This window comes from Tachysurus fulvidraco, chromosome 2, assembly GCF_022655615.1.
Source record: "Tachysurus fulvidraco isolate hzauxx_2018 chromosome 2, HZAU_PFXX_2.0, whole genome shotgun sequence".
Taxonomy (NCBI): domain Eukaryota; kingdom Metazoa; phylum Chordata; class Actinopteri; order Siluriformes; family Bagridae; genus Tachysurus; species Tachysurus fulvidraco.
This window is the reverse complement of record NC_062519.1, coordinates 31,385,864-31,397,990: the sequence shown is the minus strand read 5'-3', so window position 1 is coordinate 31,397,990 and position 12,127 is coordinate 31,385,864. Positions and strand designations below refer to the sequence as shown.

General features: G+C 39.4%; 1 protein-coding gene across 1 annotated transcript; it reads right to left on the bottom strand.

The window, feature by feature from the left end:
- Positions 1 to 264: 264 nt before the first annotated feature.
- klf2a (Kruppel-like factor 2a) lies at positions 265 to 2,788 on the bottom strand. Its single transcript, XM_027159181.2, has 3 exons — positions 2,503 to 2,788; positions 1,182 to 2,103; positions 265 to 1,071 (listed from the first exon to the last, which is right to left on the bottom strand). Exons 1-3 carry the CDS (start codon positions 2,572 to 2,574, stop codon positions 896 to 898), a joined length of 1,170 nt encoding a protein of 389 aa, XP_027014982.1. The 5' UTR covers positions 2,575 to 2,788; the 3' UTR covers positions 265 to 895.
- Between the last annotated feature and the right edge of the window lie 9,339 nt (positions 2,789 to 12,127).

The following is a 12,127-nucleotide window of genomic DNA, read 5'->3' as shown; positions in this document are numbered from 1 at the left end:
GATAAGACCTGAGGTTGAAGGTCATGAACTCACATTACCTCAAACACTAACGCAGCTTTTGAGCCTCCTGAACAGACTTGAATCTAGCCGAGCCTCATCTCAGTAAAATGGCCTCTCTCAAAGCTCACTAGATTTCTTCAAAAATCAAAACATTGACTACTTAACTTGTGCAATTTGAAACCTTATAAAGTTGAACACAAAGAACAAAGATTATTTAAAAAGATTAGCTTTCTCTGATGAAGTCATCACACTCAACACAATGTATAGAATCTCAGTTAAGTTTAATATGTACAGTAAATACACTATTTACATCACATAAATTATGTACAAGTCAAAAGACTTTGTCCCAATACAGTTCAAAATTATAGCCCATTTCATGTTATTTTGAACATGGGGACAGTTTGCAATACAATTTAAAATAAAAAAGACCCTGATTTAAAAGGTTAACATACAAATATACTGTCTAAAACATTCAGTTTTCCCATGGCTTGTATGGCAGTTTTAAAAGATAAAAACATTGTCTGAAGCATTTTATGGCACTTGAGATGTATATCCTACACAATAATAAAAAGGCACGATCGTGACATGCGAGGCACATCATGTTTTATGATTCTACTGATTCCAGTTGCGTCAGAGTTGTGCAGGTCCAGCCTACTCATTCTTAAAAGTGGTTCTGTGTCTTTTCATATTTTCTTTGACAAATACAAAAAAGTAGTACCAGCTACACCCTAAAACAAAAATGGTTGCATAACATTGAGCACAATGTCCAGGCTATAGATTAGAGTTTCTCAAGAGGTTTGGATTGAGAATCTCTGCTGTCTAAAGCAATAAAAGAAAAACATCTTAAATGGTCCCAGGATAGCACTGCACTTTAGTCCATGCTCAGTTCCGGGTTCTACATGTGACGCTTCATGTGCAGTGCGAGATGGTCGGACCTGGAGAAGGCACGCTCGCAGAGGTGACACTGGAAGGGTCGGTGGCCAGTGTGCTTCCGGAAATGACGAGTCAATTCATCAGAACGGGCGAACTTCCAACCGCAACCCTCCCAACTGCAGTGATAAGGCTTCTCACCTGCCAAAAGCACATCATACAATATTTAAATATTTTCAGGATATTGCATCTTGGAATAGTTTAAACTCTAATAAAAAGTTAATATTTGCTAATTATACTAGAAATCTTACCTGTGTGTGTCCTTTGGTGTGCCTTCAGGTGTGAGCTCTTTGTGTAAGTTTTGCCACATCCAGCGTAAGTGCAGGTATGAGTTGCCGTTCTCTTCCTCGGCCACGTGCGTCTCCCCCTCTTTGGTTTGGTATCTAGCTCTAATGGGGATGAAGGCGGTGTAAGGAGAACCCTCTGCCCTCCACTGGGCACTGCCATGGTGTCAAAGCGAGGCGGTGCACTTTGATACGGGAGCTGTATGTGTGAGGGGCCGTGGCATGCGTAGCTCTGTGAATATGGCACCGAGTGGCACAGCTGGCTCTGAGCATCTGTGTTAAGAGCGTTGATCTCGGCTGGGCTTAAAGGCGGCGTCATGCTCCCAGATCCCTGAGGCGAATGAGCAAGCAGAGGCTGTTCGTAAGCCCTCATGCAAGAACTGTCGCTCTCTCGCTTAATTTTAGGCACCATGCCCACTACAGGTCCGTAACCATCCACACATGGCTCCACTTTGATATGATCTGCGACATCCTGAGTGGAGAAAGCTGATCGGACCAGGAATCTTCCCTGGACAATGCTGTTGCTGTTGGAAGGAGATGGATGAGGATGGGGAGGAGGTGGGCAGTACGTATCCACCTCTGGACGCAAGAGCTCGGCCATCAGGCTGACACCGTAAGGTGGTGGAGAAGTGTTCAGCTCAGGCACTGGATAGACAGAAGAAGGAGCTGATGTGTACACGCTTCTGCACTCCTGCATCCTGTAATCGTTTGCCACACTCATGCCTTGTGCCGAGAGGCTCTCGGACCCTGCTGTGTTGGCCAGAATAAATTCCAGGTCCAGGAATTTGTCAAGGTCCTCGTCATCTCCTCTAATAAAGGCGTCCATGCTCTGAGACAGATCAGCTGAGCAGCTGGACAGTATGGACCTGTCCAAATCATCCTTCCATCTCTGCAACGATAAAAGTAGGACTTAGCTTGCTTTTGCACTGGATCTGATTAATCACTTGGAAGATATTTTCTAGTTTACAAAACTTTAGAGTTGTTCGTAGGATAATAAAGAAACAGCTTTAAAGATACATGCAATAGGTTGTAGGTTCAAATACATGTTGATTTTGCTCGATGCATAATGCATGTACTGTAGATTATTTGAATCCGTCATGCTGTTTTTTTTTGTTGTTGTTGTCGAGATTTTTAGACTCCAAAATGTGTAAAAAGAAAGAAAAAAAGATTGTTACCCTAACACGTGAATGAATGTAAACGCACAATCAGACGCCTATCTCTGCGTTTTAAACTCTTTCAACACTTTTCCACAAATCTCAACCTGCAAATACAAACATTCGATACTCACGTTTTCCCAGCACTTTTCCCTCTGTGCGGAGAAAGTTGAAATAGATGGCAAAATGGTCCCGCTTAAGGCCATCTCCAGTCAATTCAGGGAGAGAAAAAAAAGGTATTAAAGAAAGGATTTCGTTCTCAAGGCTGCTCGAGCTTCAAGAGTGAGCATCCGTGATCCGTGCACAAGCACTCAGTGTGTACGTATATATATATATATATACGTGTATATGTGTGTGTGTGTGTTAGTAAAAATCCAGCTCGTGCTATGTCGCTCTTTCTCTCTCTTTATGACTCTCTATGAAGCTGCTTTGCACATAAATACCGACGCGCGAGCTCAGTGCCGACCAATTGCGCGAGGCGGAGGAAATAACGCGCCCGGCCCTAATTTTAGCTCTAGTATATAAAACCTAGGCGAAGTTTTTTAGTCAGAGCTCAGAGCTGCTCTAGGAGCTCTGGCGTGAAAGTTTAACGCTGTTTCTAAACTCAATTAATTCACTTTACACGTTTGTGTACACAATACAACACGCACTGGTGAATAAACAGCTGTTGTTAGCTTTTAGCTACTGTCACTTACTGTATTCTGAGAATGTAAACAATATCATTTGCACAACAAATACTAATTCCTAGAGATGCTCCAATACCAAAACTGCTACTGGGTATCATCTGGATGTAATTCAGCAAACGTACAAACTAATAATAATGTAAACAATGTTCATATAATAAAACGTGATAAAGCGTCTTCAGTGTAAAACCCACCAGAATGTGTTCATATGCTAACAACAAACAGTAGCTGTTTGACCAAGGAAACGTCTGAGAGTATGTGAGAGTATATAGCATATTAGAGTCATGTCTATGTGAGAGCATAGTTCAAACTATTCCTTTATCATTTGTAATGTTGGCTCCCATTTAAAACAGTTCGGCTCAAACCCAGGCATTTTTAGGGTCATGATTGAGGACAATGTCCCGTCCAGAGACAAGCTGTTTCGTGTTGAGGTTTTGTTCAAACCGACCATCGAAAATACCCTCGCTAATGTATTTTTTTTCATTGGTTGTTGCGTTAAACCTTACCCAGATAGTGCTATTTTCTGATTGCCTATTGTGTAGCCTCTTTTTTTTTGATTGGCTGATAAGTGTCAGGCTCGACTAAGAGCTCCATTGGAGACGTGCTTGATTCCTGCCCGGTTCCATAAAGACAGTGATGCGGACTGATAAATTTTGGGCGCTGCAGCATATTAAATATATGATAAATAGTCAAAAAGTTTTTCTGCGTGAGAAATACAATGTGTGCCGGGAGAGCGTGACAAAAGACCCAAATGTGTGACTGTCAGTCTCAATGCGTGACACTTGACAGCCCTAATATAGCATGTGAGAGTTACAGTATGTCTATGTGAGAGTATATGGCATGTGAGAGTCATGTCTATGTGAGAGTATATAGCATGTTAGAGTCATGTCTATGTGAGAGTATAGTCTATGTGAGAGTATATAGCATGTTAGAGTCATGCCTATGTGAGAGTATATAGCATACTTAACCAGTGTGTTTTTGACCATCAACAACTATTCTGAGACAATGAAGATAATAAAATGTACTTTACATTACAGCTGTATAGAAGTGTTTTAACAGAGTGAAACAAAACCCACTCTTCTCAGATAACACCCTATTACAGGCAAGCTAATTACTGTAGTTAATTAATCTGTTGAATAAGAATATTAACTCTCTAAACAAGTACATGAACATACCTATATAAATATTTTAAAGGCCTCCATTTAACCTGCTGAAACAAACAGTTGAGTAACATCTGTGACACAGGTGATTTATTAATAGTATGTAGGTTGCTCAAAAAAAACTTCTACTACTTCTACTCAATCTGTCCTAGTCCACACCTTGAATGCTTTGTCATGCACCACAAACCATTCCTGATCAGTTTTTGTAGTGTGGCAGGGTGAATTATCCTGCTGAAAGATGTAATTGCCATTAAGGAATACTGATGAATAAGTGGTGTATGAAAAAAGACATCCGAGTGAATGCCAGGACTCAAGGTTTCCCAGCAGAACATTGTCCAGATTATCACACTGCCTCCACTGTCTTGCCTTCTTCACATAGTGCACCCTAGTGCCATCTCTTGTGCTCAGGGAAATGTCACAAACACACACCAAGGTGTCCAGCTGGTGTAGATGAAAATGTGTTTCATTAGACCAGGCCACCTTCTACTATTGCTCCATAATCCAGGTCTGTTGTTCACGTACCCATTATAGGTGCTTTCTGTGGTGTGCAAGGGTCAGCACGGACATTCTGTCCAATCTACAGGTACGCAGCCCCATCCTTCCTTGGACAAGTCTCTTTAGGTAATATACACAGCATACTGGGAACACAAGCGATGAGAGCTTCTCTTTTGGAGAAGCTCTGACCCAGTCATAGCATCACAATTTGGCCCCTGTCAAATGCTCTCTGATCCTGACACTGGTCTATTTTTCCTACTTCCCACACATTAACTTCAACAGTTGACCGTTCTGTTGCCCTTTTGACAGGTGGCAATAAGATAATCAATGTTATTCACCTCACCTGTCAGTGGTTTTAATGTCATGGCTGATTGTTATATATGTAATTATGTACATATGTATGTTGCTCAGTAAAATGACAAACAAGAAAAGGGAAAAATTGTTGGTGAGGGAATACCTGTTTATAGCTACTATAACGTGACTAACTAACTTTTTCAAAGACATTAAATGTAACGATGATTAGATAAAACATATGACACAGTTGTTGACAGAAGGTTGTGTGTGTTTTATTCCATATCCCTTACATCCCTTATTCCATATCCCTTACATACACACACACACACACACACACACACACACACACACACACACACACACACACACACACACACACACACACACACACACACACACACACACACATTCAAGGAATAGCATAAATTAAATGCTTACAGAAACCATAAAGTTGTCTTCAGTGTTACTTGACTTGGTGACTGTAATAACAGTTTCATTTTTCCAGTGCAATAAAATACTTTTGAATTACACACTAAGTATAAACTAGTCCAAACTATAACTTTTACATTTTTAAATAACTGTTAAACCATAAGACAACATTTATTCATTTTCTACCGCTTATCCGAACTTCTTGGGTCATGGGGAGCCTGTGCCTATCTCAGGCGTCATCGGGCATCAAGGCAGGATACACCCTGGACGGAGTGCCAACCCATCGCAGGGCGCACACACACACTCTCATATACACTCTCATACACTCACACACTACGGACAATTTTCCAGAGATGCCAATCAACCTACCATGCATGTCTTTGGACCGTGGGAGGAAACCCCCGAGGCACGGGGAGAACATGCAAACTCCACACACACAAGGCGGAGGTGGGAATCGAACCCCCAACCCTGGAGGTGAAAGGCGAACGTGCTAACCACTTAGCCACCGTGCCCTAAGAGAACATGAATCATAAAAAAAATCCTCTTTGTCACTTTGCCAATTTGTCATTTTTTAACTCAGAATATTAAAAAAGCAACTCTGAGACCACCCCCCTTTCTCCACAAACTAAGATGGTTTGGTGCGGAAACCATAGAACAAAAGAATAGCCGTAAGAATAGTGTATAACCTCAAACATATATGTTTATGCTGTTATGTGACCATTTTTTGTTTAAACTCTTTTTCCTCACAGTTGGTACCTACCGTTGTGCATGCAACAGACTGAGCCACTTACTTTACATTTAGGTGTCTCATAAAAGTCAATAACATTTTGAAACAGACAAACACAACTGCCAGCAAATAAAATATTATTAGTTTGAAATGTGTATGTACTGCCAAACCTCCAACATTTGCTTCTTGATACAGTGTAATTCTTGTTCTTATAGAAACAGACCAAATAATTTCTCGGATTGCGATTTGATTAGAGTTAATTTATGCTCTTCAGTAATTTGCACTAAAAGAAGGTTCCTTGATCAATTTTGTTTCCACTCCATTAGGCTGTGTTACAGTTAAGTGATTTTTTTCTCGCTCTCGTACAGTCTCACAGCCACCAGGCACCAAGTTTATCAGCATCTTATTCACTGCAAGCTCTTTGTAAACCACAGTTATTTACAAGTTAAAAGTCTATTCAGGTGCAAAATGTCCTGGGGCGGTGAGGGGGCCAAACACTCACTAACATCAGGCTCTTCTCTCTACAGATGATCTTATATCAAGCTAACCAAATTCTCACTGCTAAATCACCTAATTAACACCTGCAGTGTTGCAGTGTGTCTTTTTTTTTATTTTATATTGCTGTAGCTTACAACACTTCCAGTATTGAACCTGGGTAACATTTGCTGCACTAAAAAAACATCTAGATTAACACCTATAGAACTATTAAACTGTCCTGGAGTTAAACGAATAGACACCTGAGGATTGAATAGACACCTGCTGAATGAGAATTGCATCAAATAAACTTTAGGGCCTCAGTATGGAATAAGCGTATGAGTCACCTGTAGAGTGCAAGTGTTTCTAACAGTATAACCTGAAATACAGACATAAACACCAGTCTGGTCATTCTCCTCTACACGGTGTTTCAGCGTGTAGACTCTCTGCTCACAGGTATCAACATCCATTCCACATTGAAAGTCATTGAGATCACACACCTCCTCCACGTTCTTACATTTGACGTGAACATTAACTGATGCTCTTGACTACTGTTTAGATAACTGCATAAATGAGCAGGTGTTTGGAGGTTTTCAAAAAATTGACTAAAATATTTCTACTGCTCATTTTCTAGAAGGTAAAAAATGCTGTGATTGTAACTTATTGTCTGAATTTATAGAAGATTATTTAGATTTGCTATTAAAAGTCAAAACAGGCTTTGTGTGCTAATGCTCAAACCAAGAAAGTGAATGAACTCATAAATGCATATAAATGCAGTTTCACTTCCTGAGTAGACTGAAAAAAGGATCTATTTTGTTCTCCATGTGATCACGGAGAATCTATTTTGTTCTCTAAGTAGTACACACAGAAACTTTATTTGGAAATGGCCATTTCTTGTCTTTGGGTTTTCTAGTGTAACACATATTTCATGGCTTAACTCAAACCCCAGGGAAACACCTGCTCTTCTTTGAGTGGGGTACCTCAGCCTCGCGCTCACTCTCAGTCTGCTTCGAGGTGCACGGGCAAAAAAGAAAACCAAAGTCCTGCCAGAAAGTACGCAAGTGAGAGTTTAAGCCGGAATGAGACCTCGAACAAGGCTTATATAGCCTCTATTTTTAACCCACTCCCCCTCGCCTATCACAGGCCTTCCTCTCGGAGGCGCTCAGGAAGCAAGCCTGGCTCTGTTTCCTGCTCACATGCAGACCCATTGAAACCCAATCAGGCTTGGATACAGTAGAGATGACCAGGCTCTGAGTCAAACCAGAGGAAAGGAATATATAAAAATGTTTAGCATATTTGGGCAAATACATTCGAGGGGATTTACTGTGCAGTTAAAGATTAGCGATGAGAAATAATGGTTAATATATAACAGTTTCTATATGATGTCACGACAAACTCTATGTATATGACAAGGGTCTTCTTGAAAGTCCTCAAAGCTGTTTATTGTTTTCTGTTCTTATTATAGACAAATTCATCGTATTTGATTTGTTTGTTCAGATGTTTCTTTTCATAGCCACATCAGTTGTTATAGTGACTATTCCACTGAGTAAAAGATCATTAAATCTGTTCTTGTTAGTTCATTTTATTTGGTTGGGAGATACAGTATGAAAGGAATAAAACATTCAGTGTTGTGCTGTTTGGATGAAAATAATAAATGACACAGTGGTGTGATGAAGTGGAGTCACTGTTACCATCTCCGAGTTGACTCATTTCCTATAACAGAATGTCCCAAAGTTTTATTTCTTAGACACCACAGCAAATTTGGCAGCAATTAGAATTTTTCCTAAATAAAGAGTGACCCATCATACTTTTTTATTCCTTTATAGACACATTGTTATTAGACATCCATGTGAAACGTCCTGTTCTTACATGCCAGTCAGTCACTAGACTCTTCTTTCATTCTCAAGCCTCCAGATATAAAAATGCATGTTATGTTAACAAGAAGCCACAGAGCTTAAACTGAAGATGCTGGAAAACTTATCAACAACATATTCTGAATAATAAGCAGCAAGAGTTAAACATTATACTGTATATATGTAAAAATATACTGCATTATTTAAAGACACCTTCACAATACACAATAAATATCACAACTTATAATTTTACTAACGATGAAACAGTTTATACAAAGATAGTTTTTATTAATTTTAATCGTTAATGGAGGCCGATAATGACGATACATAGACAAGCGTATCATGATATCATCATGTCGATATCATAGTTATGCTGAGCGTCCTACTTATGTTTAAGTATTGCTTTTCAGAGGAACAACCAAAGAAATATTAGGCTTTTCAAGTGTAGAGGGTAGAGGTATACTGTAAGTTAGCAATCTTCCAACGTGGAGATTTCACAGAGGATTATGTTTTACATGCTGCTCACTGTCATAAATTTCAGACGTGAATAAAAAAATCCCACTTGAGTGGTCAAGCTGATTATTCAATGAAGTGATATTTCACTTGTTTTTCCATTCACACTGCATTAAAAAAAGGAAAAAAGGTGCGTGCCTGTTTAAACACAGCTGGAGTCTTTATTCAAGTCTCAATCATCAGTACAAAACTAATTACACTGGCAAGACACCTTTTCTGTTGCTTTTCCAGTAGAGTGAGCATATGGAGTTAATTGGCTTAGTGAGACACTGGGGAGACAGATTTATTATCTGTTTATACTTGACACAATGCAGATCTTTTTTTTGTTGTTGAGGAAACACATTATAACACTGGCTGCAAGACATATAAGTTTGAAGAAGGATGCAAAGCATAACACTAGGGGTTTTATGGCTTGAAATGTTCTTGCTATGATGTTCTAGTCTAAAGATCTTATAGTTTCACATTAACTGTGTTTTAAAATCAATCATTTCAAAACACACAAGTCAGTGGCAAAAAATATAATGTTTAAAATAACACCAAAAAAGGTATTTTTGAGTAAAACATTTTCACGTCTTTCACTCATCAGTATTTATTTAAGATGGAATGCTGAGTGAGAAAAAAAAAACTAAGTATCATGGAAGTGTGCAGTGTTGGTTAACCAAATTTCGATTGGTTGTGATCAGCAGTAGAGTGTTCTTCTGTGTGTTTGATACCCATCATGTATGAAAAAGTTTGGAACTTGCTTGGACTGACAGCAGAGGTACTGTAGTGTGTTTACAACAGTAGCTGATTAAAGAGTCACAAAGCGTTTAAGGGCAGTTGTGTATCTGAGCAGAGATATAGAGGTGCTGTAGTATCCCTCTGAGGGACAGGGTTGCAGCCACAGCCAGACAAAAAAGTGATGAGAACCAGTTGTTTAGGGAACTAGTAATTGTTTAGGGAATTAGTAAGTCTTGGTGAGGTAACTGCGACACAGTAACAACCCAACACATGACTGACAGCTAGCATGAGAGAATGAACCAATGTCACACCATTTACTTTAACAGCACAGTTCTAGTCCCCACCTCCTTTCAGTTCAAAGCAGTATAGTGAGTACTAGTGAGTGACCACTATAAAGGCAGCGGATTGGGAAATTTTGCCTGGCTTGAAATGTTTTGGAGTTGAACCTGGCAGGGTTCGTATAATTTCAACATTTCTCCATTTTCTTCTCTGTTATAGGTCTTAAAAACCGCAGGAATTGCCTGTGGGCTTCTGCCAAGAACCGGTTTCTTATTTATCCAGGAGTGGGAATTACACAGCATATGTGTGTGTGTGAGAGGGAGAGAAAGAGAGAGAGAGAAACACAGAAAGACCTGTTACAATGCAGAGTTGAGTCTCTAAATCCTTTGGAGGCCACAGGAGTTTTTCTAGCCCCGTGTGCCCACTCAGTCTCCGTGCTGCCTTAAACTGTGCCAGCTGCATAAATACATCAGGACACACACACACACACACACACACACACACACACACACACACACACACACACACACACACACACACACACACACACATACACACTCATAAAAGGCTTCTTTTCTGTTCCTGCTTTGAACTCCAAGGACATGTAAAGTCTTGTACGCTCCTAAAAATACACCTTGAATAGATTGACGATTGAGCAAACCACAAATAGAGCGGACGTTCCATTGCTAAAGGGTGAAGGAACGTGAAACGAAGGAACATTTGATTTGCAATTACAGGATCATCAGTAGTTGAAAAATCCACTGGGAAAGAATTCAGAACCAGTAAAGCAGAGGAAGTCATGCATGGATGAAGAACATAAATGTGATGTTTTTGGTTTAGCAGAGTAAGCCAGAATATAGATGACTAAAAAAATGCTAAACTGGGGCATCTAAGAGAGACGACAGAAAAACGGTCAGCCTATTTTTGTCAGATCACAACTTTGAATGGTGACGATACCACAGTCATCTGTTGTCAGGAGCCAAGCGAGCAAACTGGTGCTCTCTGGATGGGAGGAGCACGCTCTGTGTCCTCTGTCAATCAGACTGACATTAGCCAGTCATGGCAGTCTGTGAGCTCATGACAAATTTCATCATGAAATAATTTCTAAGAGTTTTACACACAGAGCAAAAGGACTGTGTGAATCACGTCCTGAATGAATTATTTGCTTTACACTGACCTTTGACATTCCTTATACAATCTTCTTAGTCAGAAATGTTCAAATGTGGTCAAAACCGATGTACTTATAAATGGTTGAGTAGTGGTGGTGCCACGGTACTACAAACTAGAGACTAAGTGAGGAAACTGACGACTTAGCATAACAGCTTAGCTAGCTAGAACATAAGCATTCATTAAATGGTCTATTAACCCAAAGTGTTCAGGTAAAAAAAATGTTTTTATTGTTTACTTGCTGTAATGTGGTTCTGTTAAAAAGAATACAAAATTTACAGCCGTCACGTTATTTTAAACCCCTCTTCTTGGAAAGCAAGCTGTATAATTGAAGAACGAGTTTCAGCTTTAGCATGTTTTATAAATTTTGCAGCTTTAACTCAGCACAAATCCAAAAGCAGTCATTCTTCACAGACGCTGTTCTAAAGGGTTTCAGTGTGTTTTTTTGTTTTGCTGCAGCAAAAAAAATGGGAAAACCTGTATAAACCTCAAGTATAATCATTTTACTATCAATGACATTTGTTTTACTCTTTATGGTAATTTATGGTTTCTCTGATTATTAATATTAGACAATGAGCCATGTTAATACGGTGATTTTTACTGTGGTACTTTATACTCTTGTAGGTTTACACTCTTCTAGTTAGATGAAAGACAAAGTTTGATAAGGAAGTAGGAACCACAGATTAGTTTTTTCCACTTGCACTGATCAAGATCTACTAAACAAAAATCATACTGACTCAGTTATATAAATAGGACCTTGCTATGTCATTTTTTATCATGATTCAAAGAAAAAGAAAAAGAAAAAGAAACCCCCCAGCTCGCTGTGGAATATGCATCTTTACACTACACCAGTTTTCAGTCTGATTCTGGATGACTCATTTTCTGTATCTGCAATGTGCTTATACAAACGCATTTCCATAGTATCAGAAAGTTTAAGCCAGAAGTGCCACAGAATTTAAAAACAG